The 25,000-nt window shown below is 40.7% G+C and overlaps 1 protein-coding gene across 2 annotated transcripts; it reads right to left on the minus strand.

Annotated features, from left to right (window-relative positions):
• Positions 1-148: 148 nt before the first annotated feature.
• Positions 149-20,364, minus strand: MMRN2 (multimerin 2). 2 transcript variants are annotated; one of them, XM_084210543.1, is made up of 7 exons: positions 19,890-20,364; positions 10,219-10,341; positions 9,837-9,943; positions 8,217-8,282; positions 6,976-7,149; positions 4,014-5,918; positions 149-2,989 (listed from the first exon to the last, which is right to left on the minus strand). In XM_084210543.1, exons 1-7 carry the CDS (start codon positions 20,168-20,170, stop codon positions 2,601-2,603), a joined length of 3,045 nt encoding a protein of 1,014 aa, XP_084066669.1. In that variant the 5' UTR covers positions 20,171-20,364; the 3' UTR covers positions 149-2,600. The 2 variants fall into 2 exon arrangements, with proteins under 2 accessions (XP_084066669.1, XP_084066670.1); XM_084210544.1 differs by lacking the exon at positions 6,976-7,149.
• Between the last annotated feature and the right edge of the window lie 4,636 nt (positions 20,365-25,000).

Raw genomic sequence — 25,000 nt, forward strand, 5'->3', positions numbered from 1 at the left:
CCTATGGTCAGCTTCAGGTTGTTTTTCATGTTTGGAAATTTTCCTAAATCCACTGAGCCAACCAATAGCTGTATTTTAAATTATCTTCATTAAATTGATTTTTCTAGTTTGCCTAAAAATACAGGTCATAGGGGTGTGGCTATGTTGATCTAACAAGAAAGCCCAAACAATCATCCCACCAAAAAAATGCAGGAGTAGTTTAGATGGAGGCTTATTTAAAAGCTGGTTTATAGCTTTGAACAAACAAAACCACAGCCCAGTAGAGTAATTATTGTTCTCTTGTTGCTTGAGAAGGAAGTCAGTCTTCCTGACTTATACAGCCAGCAGAGTGATTTATCCCATTGTCTTTCATTAATTTTTTGCCCCATAAAAGTTAGTCTTCCAGTGCAGTTTGTCCTCTTTGTATGTGCAGGTGGCTAACTTAAGCACATATTTGAAGACGTCTTTAGAATACAAAAACATCTTTAATTTAACATTTTGTTCACTCTAGAGTCAGTTTTTTCTGAACTCATCTGGAATATTCTTCAGCAAAAGTACTCTGGTAAGCACAAGGAAGGACACAAAACCTGTAGAAGTCCTGACTGGATGAACTGCAATGCTCTCTGCTACCTCCTGTGTCCATTTCCAAGTGGTTTTCATTCCAGTTATAGCTTTCTGTCAAAGCTTTAAAAACAGTGTTCTGAAATATATATGTGTATGCTATCCCACCTATGTAACATACACATATTCCCCAGTGGTGCTTGTTTGTGGAACTTGGCTGGTAGGTGCAGAATTGGTGTGCACTGAAGAGGAGGTGTATCTTGAAGCACCCTGACCTAGGCAGCACACTTGGCCTGGCTCTGCAGAATGCTGCCACCACAAAAGTCAGGAATTGGAGGAACACTGGTAAAAACCCAGACAAGTCACCCCAGGATGGTAGCTTTGTACTGAAAGAACCTAATCTTACAATTTGATGGTTTTCTTCATTTCATCCCTTCAGTTTTATTCTTCTTTCTTCCCTCAGATATTTTGAGCAAAAGTGGAACAGAAAATGACACTGAGTTTGCAGGCACTTATTGCTGCCTGCAGCAGAGCAGTGTGAACCATGGCTCTGTGCTAGAAAACCAGGAACACCTGGCCCGGGCATCTCCTGGGGAAATCAGCATTGGCCAGGAGGAGATAAGGAGCATTTTTAGTTGTTAGTTTTCTTGGATTTTTTCAGGATAGAGAAAACAATCTTCTCAGCAAATCAGCTGAAATTGCTTTTTGTTTTATTTCAGAAGATAGGTATTGTCTGCTTGTCAGACTATTGCTTTAAGTGCATTGTGTGTTGGTACTGATGTGTTGGGGGTTTTTAACAATTAATGAGAGGTTAGTATTGCTTAGAATACAGGTAGGTGGGGAGAAAATTCTTAACAGCAGAAGAGATTTGTTAAAAAATGCTACCCTAAAAGGGTGCAATTTGCATAATAATTTATATCTTCATGAAAAATACTGGAAATTTCAAAGTGTATTTCATTTTGGCAAATTCAATTGTTTTAATATTGCTATGTAAGATATTAGGATAGATAAAAATACCACAATACTTGAACTTCTTTGGAGTGAAAGTCTTTGGGAAGTTTTATTTAACAAAAGAAAAGTTAAAAGACATGACCAGGCATGGTCACTTTGAAGTCTTGGAAATAGAAAACCCTCTACATTTCAGAAGTTCTATTCTTTGATTTACTCTAATTACAAATTTATATTCAGCAGTGACAACAGACCAATGAGCTTACCTTTTGATTTTGGTTTTGCTTACTTGGTTTTAAAATATTTACTAAATACTGAACTCTGGGCTGAATTCATGATACTCTCCAGGATTAACTTCAGAAATAAACTGCATTTTCATTAATGTTTCTAAAATATTGTTGACATTTTCCTAGTGTCTAAATGTAAATGTAATTCATCTTTACAATGCTTTAAATTTTTGCAGTGTAGCTGAAATACATCACAGGCCAAGAAACAAAGACTGGACCATTTAGGAGATCCTTGCTTGCAAATACTGGTAATAGAGTGAATTTTACTGGGTTTGATGCATCTCTTCTAGTGTTCCTGTTGTGCACAGACTGAAACACTGGAGTGAGTTGCAGAAGTTTCCAAGATAGTCTCTGGTCCACAGAGAACTAAAAGGTAAAATTGCCTTGGCTTCTGGGTTTTAAGGTACCATCCACATAACGTGAGAGTGTGCAGTCCTACCTAAAATCTTTTCCTTGCCACTGATTGGGGTTATTTGTCATGGGAGGATATTCTTTTGACAAGGGAAGGGAGAAATTTGTGTTAAAAGTGAAGAAAGTCCCACAAAACATTTATGTGCTGTTCTCACATTGGAAGGATTTGGGGATGTATGTGCTGATACTTCTGGAGTCCAAACCATTAGCTTTTCACTTGAAAGAAAATCCCATTGCTGCTTATAAGCAACTAATCAAAAGCCAAACACTTCCAGAAAAGAAGCATGAAGACAAACCTAGGGTAGTGCTATGTTTAAACACATGCAGTAGCATTGAATACATCACAGATGAAGCAATAGTGAATGCATCCATTGCATCTATGGAAGGAGATTAATAAAACATAAATGTCACTATTCAAGTTTTAGATATTAGGAATCCACCCATAGTTGTCCCAGGTGGGCTTCGCTTCACTACAGAGCCATGCAGCAATTCAAAGCACACTGTCTCCCCCTTCTCCATTTCTGCTATAGCAAAAGTAGTCATGGTGTTTCCATGTGGGGTTTTCCTCTGACTGCTTGAGAGAGTTCTTTTGTACCCACGGCTGAAGGAGAGTTGTCCCAGTGCTGGTCCTGAGTTGAACTCCACAGAGATGACAAACAGGTAGACACCTTTGTGTGGTGCTTTAAAGTGGCCATGTTCAGAGAAATAGCTGTTTCCATAATTGAGGTACGTTTCATTAAACCTCACAGTTTTTTCTTTGTCCTTTCTTTCTGAGAATCCCACGTGGAATGCCACCAATGAGTCTGAAAAAGAAAGAGGAACAGGATTTTAGCAGTGAGTGAGTGCTCTTCTCTCCCCAGGATCATGAGGATGGGAGATAAAGTGAATCCCTATCAGGCCTGATTTTTGTATGCTTCTTTGCAAAGCTGGGCACTGGAAATGGTTATGTGCACTGGAGTAGATCAAATGATTCTCTGGAACTCTTGGAAAAGTATAACACTGGGACCACCCAGGGGGAAAAAAATAGCACTCTTTTACTATCCCAAAAATAAATCAGTTAAGAATATGTTCTCTTCTTGTTCAGTCTTAAGTAGAGTTTTGCAGCACAGCTGCCTAAAGGGGCTGATTTTTGCTCTGTTATTTGTCCATAGTGAGGGCTGCAATCATAAAAGCCAGCGTTAAAGCTGTGGTGGTTGTAATAATTGCCAGGTGCTTATGGTAACATGTTTTCAGGGAGAGGGAACTGGGCAGTCCCTGTGAAGTATAAGCTGAAAACTTGTCTCTGAAGCTTGGTTATAAGAGAGGGAGTATGTGCTCTCTGGTCAGTCCTGCCTGTTCTACTTGTGCAAATTATAGCAGCTCATTTAATGCATCTCTCTGTCTTGAGAAGGATTTGGTGCTTTGAGTACTCTCTTTCCAGAGCCAAGTAACAAAGTAACAGGGAAAAAGCATTCCACATCAGCTTCCAAAGAGAAGACTGCTACTGCATTAACATGAGCATCTACAAACAAAATTTGCCTTCTAAACACCTGAAGTTGAATTAGTTCAAGACCAATTTCCTAGCAGCTATGGAGGGTGTAATTTCATTGGCCTTAACCAAAATATAGCAGAATATCATCTTGGTTCTCACTCAAACTGCCTTTCTTTCTCTATTTGAACTGGTGGAGGGGGAGGATGTAAGTAATGTCAGAATTTCTCCCTCCAGCATCCCACAAGGTACCTGATAGTTCTTAGAACTAATACTAATACACTCTCTGTGTGGAACTTCCATCAGGGCCTCGAAAGAAGCTAGACTTGTACATGAGCAAATAAAAGAAAAGAACACACCTTTTTCCACAAATTCTGTCTGCACTGTATTTCTTCCACTTATTGTTTGTGTATTTTCTTTGTGCTTCTCAGACCTTTTCTTGTCTCTTTGCTTGTCTTGACCTTTCTGTTGCCTTCTCCCTTTTTTCTGCAGCATTGACTGAATCTTTGTAACATCCAGATTTATATTTGAGGCACCTAATTCTTCATTACTTCCAAATAGTTTTTTGAAAGTCACCAGATGTTCCTCTAGATTCCGCTTGATGGCTGCTAAATCTGCAGAGAGAATTTCTACAGAAACGTTGAGTGGCTCAATTGCATTTGCTATTGTATGATTGCAGCAGAGACTTATGTTGTCTCTGGATTCATGCCTCTTGATTGCCAGGCTCAGATGTTTGATATCATTCTTCAGAGTCATGATATCATTGTAAGCTGAGCTCTCCAAGGAGTCATCTTTGGCAGCCTCATAGTTAGGTTCCATGTGTTCTATGACGCTGCGTTGACTGCTGACTTCATGCAGAGTAGAGGAGGTTTGTGTTTCCTCCTTGGGATGCTTAGGAGGCATGTGAGCATCATGTTGATTCTGGTGACCTCTCTCCAAGGGATTAAATCTCCTTGTAAGAGATTCTAAAGTCACATTTTGTTCTTGCAGTTTATCTGAAAAGTGTCTGAGAGATTCTTGCAGCTGAAATACTGATGGTATTAGGCTACTAAAATCATCTTCAAAAAAGACATCCAGAAATTCGTGTCTCAGTAAAGCCTCCAGTGCTTCTTCGTGCCGCATTGCATCTTTCAAAAGAGAGCTAAAAGAGCTGTTGAGATACTTGATGTATCGATGAATTTCTTCATCTTTCTTCTTCAGCAAGCCCATGTCTTCTGAAAAAGCCATAACCTGTGACTGAAGCTGTCTGTTCTCTTCTTGACGGAGGTTAAGAGACAGATGGATGGATGGAATAGCTGAGGAGAGCTCTTCAATTTCACTCTTGAAGAAATCTCTGAAAACTGACTCCAAGTGCTTCATATCCTTTGGCTGGGCTTCTTCAAGGGAATAAGTGCTATTTCTTGGATCTTCCTCCAGCACATCAGTGTCAGTAGATACTCTCTGGCAATTGCATTCCTCCATGTACCGCAGCAGATCTGAATAGTTTTCCTGAAGGTTCAGGAGAGTGTAGTTGAGCTCTGCTATCTGTCTTTCTATTGCTGCATTGTTTTCTTCCATTATAACTGATTTCTCAGCTAAAGTTATTGTAAGATCTTCTGGCCTATACTTTGAGATGTTTTTCTTTAACTCCTTAAACCACCTCTCTAAAACTGCAATATTCTGAAAGGCCACATCTGACTCCATGTAAAGTTCTTTAAGCTGCTTGGCATGCCCTGACAGTATTTCATTCATATGTTTGATGGTTAACTGGCTGTTTTCATCTTTGGGACCATGATGTAAAGAGAGTTCTGTTAAATTTTTTTTCAAAGCTTCCAGTTTATTTTCAAGAAGGTTTTGCTCTTGTTTCATGTTTGCTATGCTGTTGTTCAAAGCTAAGAAGTGGGACTGCTGTATCTTTTGAAGCTTCTTGAGTCTTGTGTCAGTATCTGCCTTGAGCATGCTGAGATTATAGTGAATATTAGCCTGCTGCACGTGCACTTTGTTCTCTATATCTCTTCTCGCCTCATCAACTTTCACTATATTTTCTTGGACTTTTGATTCAAATTTAGTTCCCAGCTCCTGGAATTCCTTCTTGGGCACAGTGCTGTCTTGGAATCTTTCTATGCTTTTCTTGTTGGCTTCCACATCATGGGACAGATTTCTTACTATGTTGGAGAGGTTCTGTAAACTTTTGTTGAAGCTTGCCCACATTGGGTTGAAATGTTTCCTTAGAAAATTCTCCACGTGAGGAAACAAAACTTGCTGCAGAAGCCTTTCCTGATGATCTGTTAATACAGTTGAAAAAAAAAAAAGATTTAAATTTTGGTTTTGGAACACAATCTAGACTGGTCGACTCAAGTGTTCATTTTTCTATAGTAGTTGCTGTCTTTCTCCCCAGAATCTGACCTCATGATAAATTTCAACAATTGCAAAAATAGCCTGTTGTTAAATCAAGGTTACTAGGAAGTGCATGGTGTCTAAGAGTGTGCAGAAAATAACTTGGATATGTATTGACTTCCCCATTTATGTCTTAAAAATTATGTTTTTTGAAACCTCTGGACAGGTGGTTTTTGCAGTGGCCATAACTGTCCATTTTCTCAACAGTTCTTAGTGGGCTCTTCCTTTTTTGGCTGTGTCATAATGTTCTTTTGCTCATGCTTTCAACTCCACAAGGTTATGCAGCATCTTAACAGCTGAATATTTCAGCTTAGGAGTAAATAACTTGAAAAATCTGTGAGGTATCTGGACTGTATGAGAATTATACTAAGGCTCAGTTTCTAGCTTTAAAGTTCAAACTCGAGTGCCTTGAAGTTCACTGAGTACTATATAGTCTGTATCATTAGAAAATGTTTCTGCAAGCCAGTGGCTCACTATGGCAGGTTAAATTCAGCAGCTCTTTTTTTCTTTCTCCTGTGTATGGCACAAACAATGTTCCAGAGATGGGTCAAATGTTTCATTTTTTTTATGTAACACCAGTGTGCTATTCCACACATCAGAGTATATAGCATGAGTATGGAAAAATAACAGATCTAAGCTCTGCATCCCCACAAAAGAGAAGAAGCCATAGAAGCAGAATAGTAAGGTTAACAAATTTTAAATATAAGCAACCTCTTTATTCTGTGATTAGGGCATATTCTGAGCAGTGCCTTTCCTCTCATTTCCCATTTCAAGTTACTCTTTGGTTCATTCATTTGCATTGGGATTGCACCCATTTTTTCTCTCTGCAGAAGCAACCAGCAGACCAAGGAATATCAGGGTAATTTTGCTTTCACATTTTCTTTCTGATTTGTGTGGTTTCACAGGGCCTGTCATGGGCTGATAATTCTGCATCAGACCTCTCACCTGAATTGCTCTCGTTCACTTCTAACACCATGCTTGTACCGTTGTTCTCAAATAGTCTCTGTAAGTCACCTAAGGTGCTGGCTGCTTGATGAATATCACTTTGAAGATCATCCAGTAAAGCCTCATGATTTTGAATGACTTCGAACATTTCTCTTGAATCCACTGATGTTGACACTAGTCACAAGATTAGAAAAACAAAGTCATGCAACAGGGTGCAGCGACCAGGTGACAGGTATTCATGCAAGACCTCTGAGAACACCAGTCTGGTTTTCATTCTGAAAACTTTGCACTGACATTTAGGGGGTCTGTTGATTTCTGGCACCTTAAAATTGCAGTTTATCTGCAAGGACTTTTTCCAGCAGTGATGGAAAATATTTGCAGAGAACTTCAGCTACAACAGCCATGATGGCAATAAAATGCTCTTAATTAGAAATCTCCCCATGCCATAAAAATGTTTTGGAATACTAACTCTTTTCAAGCCATTGACTGAAAGGATGGCAAGGTTTAACAGCCTAGAATAAAAGGAGGGGATGAAAGAGCAATTGAGACATTCCACTGAGGAATGAGGAGCGCAGCGTGAAAGTGTGGGAGCTGACTCATAGAGGGGCCCTTTAACTGATGTTTTTCTAAATAAATACTTGGGAATCTCAGCTGTAGATTTCAAAGTGTGCAATACTTCCTGAAGCTAATTGGTGAAAGGCACTTAATAACGCTGCAGGCCACACCACTTCCCAGGTGGTAAGGGAGGGTCCTTCACGCTACTTCCACTGGTAGGGTGGAGTGCCTGAGATGATACAAATCTACAGTACCTTGTAATTGTAATCTCAGAGCTACTGGGGGGCCCTTCTAAAATTGCATTTTCAGTGGATTGTTTTTTTGGTAGATTTTTGTGAGTATGGTGGGCTATCCTGTGAACCCACTTTGCAGAACAAGAGGTTAACATCCCTGCTGCTGAAAAGGGGTAAGGCTCTGCACCAGCTGGCGTCCACTGTTCACCAGACAGTTTTGAAACTTTGGGATGCTTCGTTGTGAACATTCACAGAGTGTTATAGAAAAAGCCCTCATTTATGTCAATAAAAGTATTGTTTCAAAGCTTTTCCAGAGAATGCTTTCACTAGAGAGTTTGTCCATAGCTTATCACTTTAAAATTATAGCTTCAAATCTATTTTTCTCTTTTTTTTTCTCCTGATCAGTGACTGAGAGGTAAAAGGATGACAAACACAATAACTTCAAACACATACTGTGGTTTGAGAACTTTTCTTCTCGTCCTTCAGTTTCAGTTCCTGGCACCAGAATAAAATTAGGATCTGCAATTAAGATATGATACAGCTGTGAAAATGTTTTAGATGGAGAAACTACTGCAGTTTAGCAAGACCACACAGGAATTTCATGTGTTGTGTAAATGGTGTGGAGACTGGCTTCCTGGGGAAAGAATGCCTTCTCTGGAAAACTTACTTTCCTTGCACTGGCAAACAACATTGCATACATGGCAGTGCTATGCAGTATAGTGTAGGGATTTTTAACTGATGCCAAGCTTTGTTCATAAGAAATTAGTCTATTGCAAATAAATGGGGCTTTTTTCTTTTCTGGGGGTCCATCTAAAGATCTGCAAATTCCTCTTCCTTGTTCCACAGTTACCTGAACATTCTGGTGGCAGCAGCAGTGAATGATGCTGTACAAATGAGAAGATATTGATGGAGGAGCTGCTTTTGGTCAATGAGTGTAACAATAGAGAGACTGAAATAGTTGCACTGCATTTGGTAATATCTTTCCAACATTATGTGTGAAGTTCACCAAGAGATCAAACCACAAATGAAAGCTATCTGTGAAGAAAAGCTAAACCTCCAGAGATTTTTATCTGTGGAGTCTGTAGGTGAGTTAGATGTAGATTATGGAAAAATTTTCAGACATATGTTTGCCTTTATTGTTATGGTTGACTTAATTGCTAGGGGGAATTACCTTTTATTAATTAAAATTCCCTTCATTCCATTTAAATTCTTAAATCTATTTAAATTCTCCTTTTTGAGTACTATTTGCTGGATCTTGCCAATGCCATTTTTAAACCACCATTCAGTTTTTAAACCACACTGTCTCCCCTCTTTCTTTATTAGCAGCTGCACAGATCATAGAATCATAAAATGATTTGGGTTGGAAGGGGCCTTAAAAACCATCTAGTTCCCACAGAGTAGGACAGAGTAGAGGGTCAAAATCCCTTCCTTCAACCTGCTACCCCCCCTGCTTAATTCACCAGTGCAATGGGTTACAGTAGTTCACTCAAAAAGGCTGTTCCTGGAGCTTTCCTAGAGGTTGCAGTCTGGGCACTGTTCCTGCCTGTGCTGTAGAGCTACTCCCTGTCGAGGAGCCAGTGCCTTTGCAAACAGGGTAAGCAGAGAGGAGGAGCAATACAATCTGCAGAGTGAAGGCTGCCCTCTCCTCTGAACCTGGACACCATGTGGTTTCCAACTCAGATGATTTCATATTGTGAACTGACCACAGAGGCATTTCACATACTAGTATTGCTTTCTGATGTCACCAGTTTCTACCTGGAATTAGGCATTCCTAGATGGACTTGTCTAAGATGGACACCTGACAGGCTTTCCAGGAAATTAATACCTTTCTCCATGTGTAAAGATTACAAAGGTGCTATTAATAGAAGAATGAGTAGCTAATGCTATTTAACTATTAATTGCAGCTAATTATGATTGCTCTTGTCTCAAAGTATCAGTGATGTGGGACATAGAAGACTGAAAAAAATAAGGCATCAATTCTAAAAAAGGAGAAAAATTAGGCAGATTTATTTCTTGCCATTGTGCCTAGAATTTAGTCATTCATTCCTATACTTGCTCTCCAGTTCTGCTTACCACGCTGTTCACAGTCCTTGCCGATAAATCCAGGGCAGCATTTCCACTGCAAAGACTTCAGAGTCTTCTGTTTCACTTGGTAGACTGGCTTCAGAGCTGTCCTGTACCTGGAGAGGAAGGGTCTGGGTGTTAGATTTATTGTAATAAAGTCCTTTGTAATCAAGTTTGGACTGATCTTGAATGCTGTAGTATTCTAAAGAGGTGTAGAAAACGTTTTATTATTAAAAACATTATTCCAAAATGTCATGGTTACTAAGGAAAATAGAAATTTGTTTTAAACTCCCCTAGAAATAATGATGAGACTTCAGAACTGTTGAAAACATCTTTTGGATACTTCAGAGAAAATACTGTTTTCTTCACTGGTTTTATTTAGGACACTTACATGACCTTCTGGCAGTCTGGAGCTCCATTTGGGCAGGGCTGTTGGGAGTTGACAATGTACTTCTCCTTCATGCAGGCTTCTATGTACGTGACCAGGCGGGACTGTGTGAAGGAACACCAGTTCCTAGAGCAGGAGGAACGTGGGAAAAGAGTTTGAAGTAGGTCTCTAAGTCTCTGGCTGTAACAGTGCCAAGAAAAAGTGAAATGCAGAAAGGCTTTTATTTTTATTTTTGTATTTTTTCCCAGCTGTATGATGAGGAAAGTGGAAAATGCTTCCTACCTTGTCCCTCCACTCCCAGATCATTTGTTTTTATTTGAGATGTTTATCTGCGTTTGTTACAAGAGGGCTGATTGTCTAAACTTTGATGCATTAGTTCCATTTCCAGTCCTTTCATTTTGCAGGAGAAATTTCCAGCCCATGATAACCTGTGGGTTAATGTCACTTTAAATGTCAAATGGCCTTTCTAGGCATGTTGCCATTTCAGATGCCATATGACTGACTCATCAGGTTGAAGCAGAAGGCTTCTGAAAACTTAATCCAAGATTAACTCTATTAATAATGTCTTCCTAAGTATTACTTCTTCAAGATAATAGAGTAAGTGATTGGATTTTATGAAGTAGGCTAGCTTCAAAATAATTTCTCCCATCACCTGGAAGAAAATAATTTTGGGGGGAAAATGGCTGTTTTAGTTTTATGTTTCTAGCAAGGACAAGTGAGTTTTAATAGTCTGATTAATTTTCCAAGTCAGAATTGCATAGGCACCTATTAATCCCAGAGTGTAGGTGAGCCTCTTCCTTTAAAGTCAAGACTTGGCAGTGGAGTGTTAGCTGAAGTTTGATGATTAAATCCAAGACCAGAAGGGGCAGGAAGTGACAAGTAATAACTATAATGGAAACAGCTGAACTTTAGGCAGTGTATTTTTAAATGGGAATACAGGAACCAAATCTCTGACTATCAGCATATATGGAAAAGGTTTGCCTCTCTCAGGGAGTTGGTGTAACAATGGGGAACTGAGCCCTGCACAAAAGCAGAAGCTGGCACTCTGCAGCAGCCAGGAGAAGGGGAGGAAGCTGCAAGGAAGCTGAAAATATCAGGGTGGAAGGACAGACAGCCTGGGCTAGCTGGGAACAGTTCACCAGGCTTGCTGGACCATAGCTCCCCTGTTTCTTAAGCAAAATGTGATTAAGATTTCAGCAAGCACTCATGGAAGCAAAGCTCTTCATCTGTTAGAAGCAAGGGCAGGAATCTGGCAAAGGCTGCAGTGCTGGGAAAGCAGGACAGGAGAGGAGGCTGCTGCCTTTGTTGTGATTTCCAGCCAAAACAACTTGCTTGAGTTGTAGCTTTGAGGCCTTTACAAGTGACTGGGGGAAATTTTGGACCCATGATCAATGGATGTCTTGGTTCTTATGGGACTGAACTGGAAGACAAATCCTCAAATTTTTATTGACGTATTTACTCTTCCAGAGTAAAGCACTCTGCTTGTGTCAGAGTATAAAAACCACTCAGTAAAATCCAGCAGACTAGCACATGAGCTCTGGTGATATCTTCCTCCAAGGTATGCCTAAATTTACACCAGGTTTACCATTTCCAGGCTTTAACAGCTGTGGCACTTTTCTGGTATTTGGTGTCAGTTAAATAACTCTAGAACAGGGACCTGGTTTGTGCTTGGTTTTGGGCTGTCCTCTCTCATGCACTTGGCAAGGCATAGCTGGAAGAGGCTCTCCCCCCTCAAATCTCTCTACTTTTTCCTGAGGAAGTAAAGTGCCCAGGCACTGTTGCTGGAGCTGGCTGGTATCGTTGCTAGGTGCAGGATCCCTGCCCCTGCCAGCAGGATGCCTGCCAGATCCAGGCAGGAGTCTGCATTCAGTGTGGAAACCTCCTTTTAAAACAGGATTCTTTGGCTTCAGGGTTTTGTTCTTTCCTAATGAAAACAATCCACACCCAGTGAATCATCATCTGGGCTGGTTTTTTTTTTCCCACCATGTGCAAGTCCTTCCTAAGAAGTCCTTGGAGTCATGTCAGCCACATAGAGCAAAGCCAAATATGCACATGCATCAACCTGTGTGAGCAAGAATGAGGCACTGTGGGATTGTGAGTGTTTTTGCTGTATTGCACAGGTGGATTTGCACAAACAGAACAGAAAACACAAGGAGTCCTTTTCAAAACATGTTAAAGTGTTGGAGGTACTTGGTGACCTTCCCAGTTGTAGAAAGGTGTTATGTTGTATCAGAAATTGAATCAGTGGTTGATCCCAACTTGCTGCCTGCTTTGGACTAGTATTCTGCAGAATGAATAAGGTGAGGAGGGAAAAAGAGGGGAATATGATGGACTCTCAGTCAAAACATCCTTTAATACTTGTCACGGTTCTTTATGTCCGGTTTTCTTTACTATATATTCACTGGTTCTCTCTCACTTAATCTTAAAGGTTTATTTGTGGAGCTGAAGGACCATCTTGTGGTTTTAATCACAAAGACTTTCAGAGGTTTTGAGTTCCATAAAACTTATCAAAGTTTATTCTTTCCTCAAGTAAGTAGATAAGGCCTGTAATGAGCTGCCAAATAGATGCATGTGCCCAAAGATGAAACTTCTATTGCAGTATTTTTTTGCACAACTTGTCAAATGCTTCCTTTAGGGAAACTTTGCTATCTGTAACTAAAAATACTCCTTAACGGTATTAACCTTGAGGGAAAATGCGTCATTCTTTAATGTTAAGTGCAACAATGTAAAAGACTGAGAAGGGCTTGATCTAAAGTTCAGTGAGGCGTGCAGGACTTCTCTGGCACCAAAGGCTCTGAATCAAGCTGTGAAATTTCAAAGAGCTGCTCCTTCACAAATAGCACTTTCTTTCTTGAGCTGGTTCCTGGAACACAGCAGCTTTGTGTTCTGCTGCGGGGTTTATTCTCCTGTTTGTAACTATGTCACTTCATTCACTGAATATATAACCAACTTAACACCCTCTGCTTTTATTCTCTTTAATACAGTTTTCTTTGGTGCAAACTTCAGCTGCCAGGATGAGAGAGGGACAGAGAGAAGCTGCTCATGTGAGGAGAGCAGAAAAGCCTTCCCTGTAATCTGGTGAACAGTAACATTTATCACAATGCTGAAAGTTAGAGCAGCTATTGAGGGAACCCTAGGAAATTCAGGGCTGTAAATGTTTCATTTGTTCAATGGCTTTTCCAGGTTCACATTGCAAAGAAATTAATCCCTGGGGTTTTTTTAACCAGGAAAAAGTGTTTTAATAGTTTTCTTTGCTAGTCTGTGGTGTTGTTTGTTGGGTTTTTTTTCCCCTAGACTTCCTTCTAATTATGAATTAATCTTATTAAATAGAGTCTGCACATGCATCTATTCACTTCTGCCTGATTCTGAGGCAACTGTATTCTAATGTCTGAGGTTAAATATATCTGATGACAAAGCATTTTGTATTTAAAGAAGATTCAGCAAATGTAGGTTAGTTCAAGCTTTTTTTATTTGAATCTTTCAGGTGTTTAGAAATTGATATGAATTTTTTTTCTTACATTAGATCTATTGAAACATAGTAAAATGGAGGCAGTTCTTTCTCTGATTCTAGGATTTGACTGGGCTACTTTATATCATAGGAAGCAAAATAAAATCCACAGATCCAGAAGCAAAGGTTAGATGGCTGCTCTGCAGTAATTGACTCTGCTCAGATGAGTATGGGGTAGTGTATGTCAGTGAGTGTGAGTAATGCTCCCCAGCTCAGTGAGGGACCGGCACACTTTAGTGCTCTTTGCTACATGTTCTCTTGATTGGCACTGCAGTGCCTAATTTTAGATGTTTCCTAGGTCAGTGGAATTTTTGCCTGAACAAAAGCTTCAGGAATTCAGGATGTTGGGATGTTTTTCATAAGTTTTGTTATTCCTTTGGCTGTACTGGTCCAACTGAGTTGTCCTTCACCATCAGTTTCCTCAGGTTTCTATTCTCAAGGAAGCCAGCATCTATAATTACTTTGAAACCTCCTGCCTAGCCATGCCTGTGCCTACTACTTACAGTGTGCAAAACTTTTCAAGACCATAACATTGTCCTATGCAGCACAAAAGACTCTAGAAAGGCAGTAATTCCTGCTTAGTGTGCTATAGGAAGGTAGTAGAAGACTGTTGTTTCAGTTTAAACAAGTGATTTTCCACTGACTTGTACAGAATGACTTCTGATTTATACCAGTTGAAGAAGACTATAAGGAGGAGGCTTTAGCTATGGTTGGTTTTTCCCTCAGTGCAAATTTTCACTGACAAGAAAAAGCAGCCTCAATAAAAAGGAAATAAAATACCACATTTAAATTAATCTAAACTAAGACTGTGCATATCATTATTGAGACAGATGTATCTTTTTCTATTTTATCGAACACAGGAAGTGTTCAGCTGTTGGGGAAGGCACTGGCTCTCCAAAGCAGCATGGTGTGCCACTGGGTTTGTAATTAGCAGACAAGTGATACCTGGTGCTCTGTCAGTGAATTCTCCAGCTCTTATCAGGCAGCCAGCAACCCTGTATTAGAATCACACAGCAGAAACGCTCATATTTCTCCTTCTTTCCCTCAGGAAAACTCCCAAAGGGAGTAGAACTCCCTCTCAGGCAGAATTTCTGTCTCATCCTGTGAAACACCCTGGATTTCAGTGGGTGAGAGCAGATTTGCAGCTCACCTTAACAAACTGGACTGAAAAGAGTGGCAATGGTCATTTCAAACATGTGGTTTGCAGGCAGTGCTGGAAATCCTCCAGAGTCCTGAGTAACCCAGGTTGAATGCCGTGTGCATTCCAACAGTTAGACTGTTATCAGTTGGGGTAGTCCTGTCCTTCAGGACGTCCTAAAACCATAGTGCAGTGAAGACTTTCAGAGCAAATGCAGTGCTGAACTGGGAGCAAGAGTTCAAGGAACAGCAGGCTTGACTGGGAGCTGATTTTAAGCCAAATCCAACGGTTGTACAAACAATTCCAGAGAAGTAAATGCAAGGGGATTTTCCTCTTCAAGAGCATCCACAGCCATTACCTCATTTCTATTTAGCCCCCTCAATGGAAGCTTTACAGCCCATTGAGAGGGCAGCTTACACTCGGATTTTATCCTTTGATTCCTGACACTTAAGTTCACCCCTAGTACAGCCTGATCACTCCTTTGTCAGACCTCATGTGGAAGCAGGAATTGCAGGCAGTGGCCACCCTTTGGCACACCTGTGCTGATGCCAGGGAGTCAGAACTGCTTGGGAAGGGGCACTGGCACGTGCTCGGAGTGCGGGCAGCGTGTGACAAGCTTTGCCCTGACCATGTGTGGGGCAGGAGGGGAGATTTGTTCAGGGCTGCCCACTGATCACTTTTTTAAGGGGCACTGACCTGCACAAGCAGGAAGGTGTTGGGTCCAGGTGGTGATAGGGCTGACAGTGATTCTGTGGTTGTGATGCTGAAACAGGAGCTCTCCTGCTATCTACTGAAGAGATTAATTGCTGCAACTTGCAGTAATGAGCTGTGAAACAAATCAATCCCATGGGCACAGAGGGTTCAATAACTCCTGCACTGTGTGGAATGGAGCAGTGTCATTTGCATCAAGCAGGCTAATGGGGAACTATGCCACCTGCAGCTGAGCCATTCAACAACAGCCAAATATTGGAGAATTTCCTGAAGTCCTGAAAGGAGCCAAGTACCTCACATTGATAGGAAACTTTTGCTTCTGTTGATGCACTTGGCACTGCCAAAGCTATTGTTGAGCACTCAATGGATGTTCCACTGCTTTGCAGTATGTGAGGGGCAAAAGATCACTTTTAGCTGCATTTCATCCAAACTGTTTTAAGTGTATGTTCTGTGCCCCTTTGGTGGGAAATCTCAGTATCTCATAAGCTTCCTACAAAAGCCCCTGCCTTGTTTTGAAGAAATAGATGAGTCAGTGTTGAACTAACTGGTCTTAATTAAATTAATGGATTCTTCCTGTAAAAGCAGATAAAAAATAATAAGCTATTAAGATTGAACATTGACTTTCCTTAGAATGAGTCATTTGGGTTTTCTCTGCTTGTGTACACTTGGGAGGATAGTTGCATGTTTTGACACACTGGGTAGGTCATGAGAATGGGCCTGATTCTTTGTGGCCCCTTGATGTGGAATGAGAGGAAGAGGTGAGTGTTTCAGAGAGATAAGAACACACCTGGCTGACATCAGGAAACCTTCCTCTAATCAAGGGTGACTTCACAGAATTGTGTGTCCAAAACTCAAAATACATTAGTGAAATTAAGGATTTACTTAAGCTGAAGATTTCTGCCTTTCCTGTTTAATAGGTCAGGTGGTAGAGTTTGGAGACTTTTTAATTTTGTTTTTCCAGTTTTTGCAGGTATGTTGTAAAAAAAATCCCAGGAGATGACACTGTGTGTTTGTGGATTAAAAAGAAAGAAGGAAAAATGAACCTGTCCAGCTGCAGGGCAAAACCAGAACAGGGCCCACTTGGCAATGATTACACTTCTGGAAACAGAAGTTCTGTGAGACTTTGGATAGATGGGGAAGCCAGCTGTAGTTGCTGTGCTCCTTCCCATTCCAGCATCACCATCCATTTCTCCCTTACAGAGTGAACCATCCACCTGGGAACTGGCTCTGTCAGTGTTGTTACTGAGGGGTAAGGTTAAAAATAACCTCTGCTTTTTCCTAAGATTATTTTTAGCCTGGAATGCTTAAGTGATCTGGTTTACAGTGTTACTTGACAGACAGGTCAGGCTAACTGAGGGTACAGGCAGCTTTGGGCTTTGCTGTTGGAGCTGCATGTGCCTTTTACATGCTTCATTTGTCTTGGTTTCTTTAATGAAATACAACACTAAGTGCATGAAATCTGAGTTGTGAGCCTGACTGTTCCTGATGTACAGGTCTCTTAATTTCCCTTTTTAATTCTGCTGAAGGTTTTGGGAACATGTGAATCTATTTACCTCAGCAGTAGAATAAAATAGCTGAAGTCAAACCACACAGCTGCTGTGGAGAAAGGCAATATAAAAGTTGATTTCCTTTGGAAAGTTGGCTTCTTTTGATAGTTTTGATTTTGTACACATACAGACACTTGTCCAGTTGAACATGCAGAGCTTCTCCTATTTTTTCAGATACAAGCAACAGCTGAGATACTAAACTGTTACCTAGTTCTTCCTCTAAACGCCAGTGACTTCTTACTGATTTATATTTTTAAACTCTTTCACGAGAAATCTTATTGTTCTTAGAGGACTTAGCAAAATAACATATCCAAATATTTGACTGGGATCTAATGAGTAATTTCATCTCACATGTTGAAACAGAAACCAGAGGATTCTGATTAATACCTTGCAGTACTTAGTCATGATGGTCTCAATTATTCAAATAATTGCAACATGAAAAACTATGCTCTACATTTTTTTTAAATATAAGAATATTTTGTAACTACCACTATTCCTAATACAAAGGGAAAATAAGAAGTGGTTGAACAAAACACATACTGCTTTTATTTTTTTAAATAATGAGAGTCAAAACATTGTCACAAAGACCAAGTTACCATTGACTTTGTATGTTTCCTACTTCTGCAAAAAAAGTATTTTCTTATTTCAAAAGCAAACTAGATATAAGACATCGTTTTGGTAGAAAGCTATTCTCCAGCATCCTGGACATTTTTTGGCAAGTCCGTCACACCTTTTTATGGCATGTCTTTCTTTCCCTTTTTCTCTCAATTCCTATTTAACTCCTGATGCTTTTCTTCTTGTTCTCTTCCTGAGAGATATAAACGCCGTTTCTTGATGATTTTTTTTTCCAGGGAATGTGTCACACTTGTAGGGAGGAAATACCAGATTCATGACAGCATCTTGTCTGTGCCTAGCTGGGTACTGCAGCCACCGCAGCTGACAGGCACGAGAGGACTCTATGCTCTGAAGGTGTGTTGTTTCAACCATTTTAGAATTTGGAGTGTGAATACAGGAAGAATTTTGTTGTCCCTTCTTATTCACCCTCTCTTCCTTTACTTTTAGATATAATTCCTCTCAAAGTCTCCAATTCCTTTCCTAGCAGCTGCCTGGCCTTGTGTGTGCTGTAAGTGTGACAGCTCTACAAGACAGCAAATCTCTTAAAGCTACTGCCAGGCTAGATTTGGATTGTCTGTAGTCATCCACATAGCTTTATAATTGAGAAGAATGTTATGATTTGACTCATTATCCAACTATCTCCATAAAAGAAGGAAGTATTTCTCTCCTTGGGAGGAAATTAGGATGAGTCATAGCTGGTATTGAGCTGAATTAGACAAGCTGGTGCTGAACAGAGCTACAGAGCCAAGGAAGAAATCCTGAGTAGGACAGTATATTACACCATCTTGCTGACCTGTAATGCTGACCTTTTTACAGCACTGAATTTTCATAGTACTGGGAGGTTTCAGAATGTTTTCAGCATTTCAACCAGCAGTGAGATGATTACCACCTTGCAGTGTAACTTGGAAGCCCAGAGTGCCCCTTGGGCCTTGTTTCCTTCCTTTGACCATGGCTGAACTGCTTTAACCTGGAGTTGGTTAATTAACAGAGCTTGTCATTATCGAACACTACCCATCACGAAGCCTTGCAGGCTTTAGGAAGTGCCTTGGGGGTATTAGGGGGAGGTACAGATTTTTGGGAAGGTGTAGTGTGAAAGACAGCAAGGCTTTCATATACTCACCATGTTACATGCAGAAGGGAGGCCTTAATTTTACACGTAGATGAGATTAGAAACAAGATTGCATACTTCAGTTTGCATGAAAAGGAAGCATGATGTGAGCAAGGTTTTATAGTCTCCTTCCATCTCACTTTTTTCCTTTCCTTAAGAGCATTTAAAGGGAAAAATACCAGGGCATCCTAAAGCACTGAGCTGTGAACGGCACTAAGTGTGCTGCTGTTTCAGCTCTCCTGAACAGGGCTCTGCTGTACCCATCCATCAAGGCTATAAAAGATTCATTCACTGTCCTGCTTGGTTTTCATCTATTTTAAACATTTAGAGACCTACTTACATGCCCTGTAAAACTTACACAAATCATAGGGTTTGGAATATTTCTAGTGAAGTACATGGCTTTTAGTCTCAGAATGGCTACTCTTCTGCTACAGATTACCATGAAAATCATTTTGCTAGCATGGAAACCTTTGGAAGGGGGTGGAGGTGTGCAATTTGTAGTAATTTTCATGCTGATTCACTATTCCTTACTTCGTTATATTTACTCCTCACTATTTTTATTTTGCTAACATCCTGCCATTGCCTTTCTCTCTTCATTTCCAAGGCCCAAGTCTGCAGGCAGGCACATTCTGCTAATGCACAAAGTTTGCCATGCTCATCAGAAATAGTCAGCATCAGTTCATGATAAGAAACAGTCAGTAAATTAACTTCCTCTAGTTCTGCTTTGCCAGAGGTAGGGTTTTGGTTTCTGGCAGAACTGGGAAGCTTCACCTCTGCCAGGTGTGTGCCCACTCCTAACTCCATTCTGCTGCCTCAGATTAAGCAAAGAGCTGGTCCCATCTGTGGCTTCATCCTCCACAGGCAATTCAGCTTTCTGTTTGTGTAGTTAAAGCATTTAAACCACTCTTGTTTGGCTATAGATTGGCCCCTAAAATCGAATTTTAATGAGAAGCTTCTAATGAAAGCAGTCCTGTATCAACAGAAAATAAAAGTATCAGAGAGGATTGCACTCTTGTTATGTGTAAGACAGACATGCTGGGTACTTACCCATTTCGGGGCTGTGGGCTCGCAGCTTCCAAATCCCCTCTCTCTTCTTGATGTGAGGAGATCACACTTGAAGGGTAATCTTGAGTATCCTCCCTGAGCCCTTCTGCCTCCCAGTAACCTTCTTGGTGTGGCAGAGGAGTTCTCTGGGGGTGTGCAGAGCTCTCATGAACTCGTGGCTTTAAGCTGTGCACAGAACCATCACGATCTCCATGATGGTCTGTGTGTTCCACCAGCTTTGCCAGTCCTACTGTGCTACAGACCAGCAAAAGCTTCACGAGCATCCTGGGCTTCTTCCCCCCCAGTTCCACCTGTTTCTTGTTCTTTTCTCTGAAGCTCAGCCTGAATTACTTCAGAAATGCCCCGGCAATATTCTTTAACTGGAAAGTTGGAAGAAGGAAGGAAAAAATAAAAAAAAAATTTGTAACAAAGAGCGGAAAGAGCTTTCGGCCCTCCCAGCTACTGTGGAAACGTCCGTGGCTATTGAACAATGTGAGCCTGGTTCCTGTGTGGGGCTCAGACGTCTCTGACAGGGGGGAAAATGAGGTGGTAGGAATATAGCTTATTCAAGGAACTTCTGAGCTTGCCTGCCTTCTAAACTTATCTGTGAACAGGAACTCGGCTTTTATCAACTGCCTTCTCCCTCAGGCACAGGAAAAGGATGTTAGCTTAAAGGAAAGGAAGAGAAAAGAAAGGAAAGAAAATACTGAGTGCTCTAACAGACTCTCATTACACTGCCAGAAAATGTCACAGACCTGCCTAGTCCAGTGCTGCACATGGAAGTTTTTTGTACAGCTTAAAGGCTGAAACACCTTGGCCTTAGCAGCAGAGTATTTGTGGCATGCAGAACAAATTTGGGTATTGAGCGACTCAGAGAAAATGTACAGTAAAAAAGAGCCTACAAACATCCATTCTTCTGCAACATTTGCAAAATAGCTCTGTGAATCATAGTCTGTTCCCATCAAAATGGAAGATTTTCATGAAGTTGTCCTTCAGAGAGGTCAGGTTAAGTTTTAAGAATTTGTCTTTGGGTTGTCATCACTGGGTGTCAAGCCTAATTTTTTTTTTTTTGTATTTTTAATTAGCATTAAAGGAAAAACCACTAGCCAAGAGCTGCTGTCAAGAGCTACCTCTGTCACCACATTCTAATAATTTTTTTTTTTAAAGGCTGTGGAGGTTGCATGTAGTTTTCTTACTGGTTTTGCTTTGCTGGTGATGCTACTTTTAGTTTTGCTGCTTTCATTAACTGTGTTTCTTCTTTGACTGTCTTGTAGAGTGATGTGCTCTGGCATTTTAAAGAGTAAGGTGAAGTAGAATGATGCTCCACTGACAAAAGAAGTGGGAATGCAGGACTGCTAGATCATCTTGCAGTGTGAATGATGAGATAATCAGCCCAAAGTTCAGTATGTCTTGCTGAGCATTAAATGTAAACTTTTATGGATTTGTTCCAATACCAGCTGAAAATAGAGGAAAAATCTCTCCAGGATTTTGGAAGGCCTTGTTATTCAAGGCTGTGAATTTGCATCTCCTTCTTACTGGCTGGACTTGCACCCCTCTCCTGATGCCCCTATATTATGCTTAATGGAAGAACATAGAGAAACACAGAAGTGCCCTTCCCAACCTGTGATAGACACTGCTGCCTAAGAGCAGTGACAGCAAAGTATGGGGCCAGGCAAGGAGAGATTTTGCTAATTCTAAGGGAAAGCCTGTTCTTGCTGTAGCAATCACTTCTCCAGGGTGATGAAATCACAAGGTCTGGACTGAAGACAGAAAAAAATTAGCCACTTCCCTCTGTTCCTTCCTGCTGCTTTTATTTCCATATTGTGTGCATCCTGCTGTAACACATGTCAATGTGTGAGTATTTCATGTGCCATGTTTCACATAGAAATGTACTTTTCTCACAAGTAACTGGATGTGACCTAAGCATTATATTTGTTTAGTGACCTAAGCATTATATTTGTTTACATATTGAGACCATTATCAGGAAGGAACTGAAGCAAACATGAGACAAAACAAGCAACAGACTTATAGCCTGACCTGCAGTGAGATCCTGGCTTGCAGAGAAGTGACTTGGTGCTGTAGGAATTGAAGTCATTCTTTCGTGGGTGTGATCCCTTCCAAGTGGTGGGGCAGTGTTTTTCTGCCATCCTCCTGGCTCAGAACATCTGCTACCCCTCCAGGTGCAAGAACCTGTTCTCTGTACCTTTGTAATGGTGCTGCCCTGTGGGTGCAGCAGGCACAGATTTGCAGGTTAATAATTTAGCACCATGGTTTTTTGGTAGTGGTTATGAAAGATGCTAAATATGGAGCAAGGCAAGGGATGAAGTCCCTTTCCTTGTGGTAGGCATAGCATAGGATGCTGCCATGAACACATGAAAGGCATTAATTTTTCAAAGGAACTTCCATACTGAACAGTAGTTGAGATTTTTGTGTAACGGCTGTTATAATTTGTGGTACCTGAATAACACATTCAGGTATACTGTTGGTTCTAAACATCAGATTTGCTGGCTGAATGAGCTCTAAGTTTTCTTTTATATCTGTAGAGGAACAGGTATGAGGAGTGTACCTACTCAGGAATGAGATACACCACAACTTTGCCTCTTTTTTTGCGTGTGTGGTTTGGTTTTTTCTTTTGTGTTTTTTGTTTGTTTGTTTGGTTGGTTTTTTGTGAGCTGTTGCCTCAGCATGGAGCAGGGAAAACAGATATATATTTGCTGTAACAACCTGCTCCTTGCTTTCTGAGGTCAGTGTTTTCTAGGAGGTACTTTCTAGATGAGAAAAACATCTGTGCACCAACTAACATCAGTAGATATTTAGTCACACTTTAGTTGCCTAGTTTGGTGTTGGTGTACCTTACACAGCTGGGTACCACTACTCTAATGAAAAAATGGGTGACTGAAATCAATTTAAAAGATAGTTTGGAACATTATTTGGAAAGTGGTATTGTGAAGTGATATAGTGAAGTGTTACTCCAAAACTATACTCAAAACCCATTCAGTAAGGGATGTCATACTAATAGTGGTGTGGGGATCTTTGGAGACGCCCTGGTGGTTCTCACAAATTTTTAGTGGTTCTAAGAACAGCTAGCCAAAAGATACTGTTCCTCCACTCCTCGTCCCCAGTCACTTGTGACTTTTTTCCCCCCTGTGCTCTTATTCGTGGAAATACTTTTTCTCCAAGTATTTCTAGGAAGTACTTCCTCAAAGTGTTCAAACTTCTTCAGACTTTAAGCTAGCCTTTAAAGAGTTGATATTGCAGTTACACTGGATCGATCACTTATGTCCTGGGATCTTGCCAGTAAGTGTCAGGAGTGCTCTTACCTTGTCTGGTAATTCTAACCACTTCCATTAAACACAGCTCTTAACCCCCTCTGATATTGCCCTCCCCAAGAATTCAGTGTCCTGTTTACAATTCCATAACCAAGTTTTCAGATGCCAGCACCATCTCCTGGGTAATATGCTTAAGGTACAAAATCTCATCTTGGCCCCTGTCCTTTCGTTTAGGGTCAGAGCCCTGCAGCTCCAGATGGATGGGAGGTGGGCAAGCTCAGAGTCAACAGTGCCAAACAATGTGTTTGATCAATGGCCTGTCCGATAAATGGCTTGGCCGTACTTGGGAAGAAAACAATCTGGCTGTTCCAGTCAGCATCTCTCTGGAGAAACAGCCCTTAGAAATTCAGTTTTCACTAAACAGATTCTGATGAATTTGTTTGTTTCTTTTCTGTCTTTCCAGATTCACTGCCTACTCTGTAAAGCTCTTAATTATAGACTTTAATTATAAATCTGTGTATTTAAAAGGAAAAAAAAGCCATTGAAAAAATGCATAAAAAGCCAAGAAAAGATGGAAAGCGGGTGTTGCTTTAGATTCTTATATCCCAGTTCCAAATCTCTGAAGCAGACTGAATAACTGAAAGGATTTTATGTCTGGGAAGACAGTTTTGTTGATAGCTGCACAGCTAGGGGATAAGTTCTCATTAGGCACTGGGTTTTAGATCTGGAAAATGCTGTCTCATCCCTTGCCCACTGCCAATGCGCGCTCATGCGTGCACAGCTGCTCTGGAGGAAGAGAGCACAGGGAGAAGAGTATCAGGAGGGGACTGCAGGGCTAGAGAGCAATTCCTTTTGCTGGTCTGTCCATCAGAAGGAGAAGATGAATTCTTGTTGCCTGTATTTTTAATGGTTTGCTCAAAAGCTCTCAGTGGTATTTGACAGCAGAGATCAGTCATGGAAAATTGCTGTACTGGCAGCACTCTGTGCGCTGCATGTGGCTCATCCCTGTGTGTGTTCTGAAAAATGGCTTGTCCCTGGCTTATTCATTCCCTGACTAAGGAAATTAGCTCATTACCTATGCAAACATACATGCAAGGATTCAAGTCCTGAACTGTTTGCCATAGGATGTCAGACAACTGCTTGTTTTCATTAGGGCATAGAAATGACAGATCTGTGGCAGTTCTCCTTTCTGCATTTTGAAGTTTTCATAAATGGAGAGAGAGAGGAAGGATTTCTGTTTATATATAGCAAGGTTGGATCCTGTTAATGTTAATATTTTTCTCCATAAAATAACTTCCTCAACAAAGGATATTTACCAGCCACAAAAACAGTCTGTCTTTCCTTTCCTTACCTGTCTTTCAAACAATATCACATACAATTTAAATACTTCAATAGATTATGACCAAATCACACTCCTTTCATCCAGCAAAATGACTTCGTCAGCTGTTAGTCTCCAGCATAAGTTCATTGTTAAAGGACAAGGTTAAGGCTTTGTGGGTGGAGTAGCTTGCAACTGGGAAAATTCAAGAAGGAAGAGACCCAAATTAAGTAAAATCCTGTTTAATCTGTTGCAGGCACAAAGAAAAAGACTTTGAAGACATTTCTGCTTTGCATTATTTTCTTTGCCTTGGATCAGTGCTTTGGGAATAGGTAGACTTGAGTTAGAATTCCTTGCCCGTATTCCAGAATTGCTGGCAGATGCTGCACAGACCTGCTTCCAGGTGTCACCACCAATACCCAGGTGGAGACACATGAGAGGTGGGGAACTGCTCCTTTCAGGTGAAGTTTCAAGAAACTCTGCTGTTATCCAGCAAGAGGCTCAATAGCCATGTCTGAGCAGCCAGA

Source organism: Fringilla coelebs, assembly GCF_963513975.1.
Source record: "Fringilla coelebs genome assembly, chromosome: 8".
Taxonomy (NCBI): Eukaryota; Metazoa; Chordata; class Aves; order Passeriformes; family Fringillidae; genus Fringilla; species Fringilla coelebs.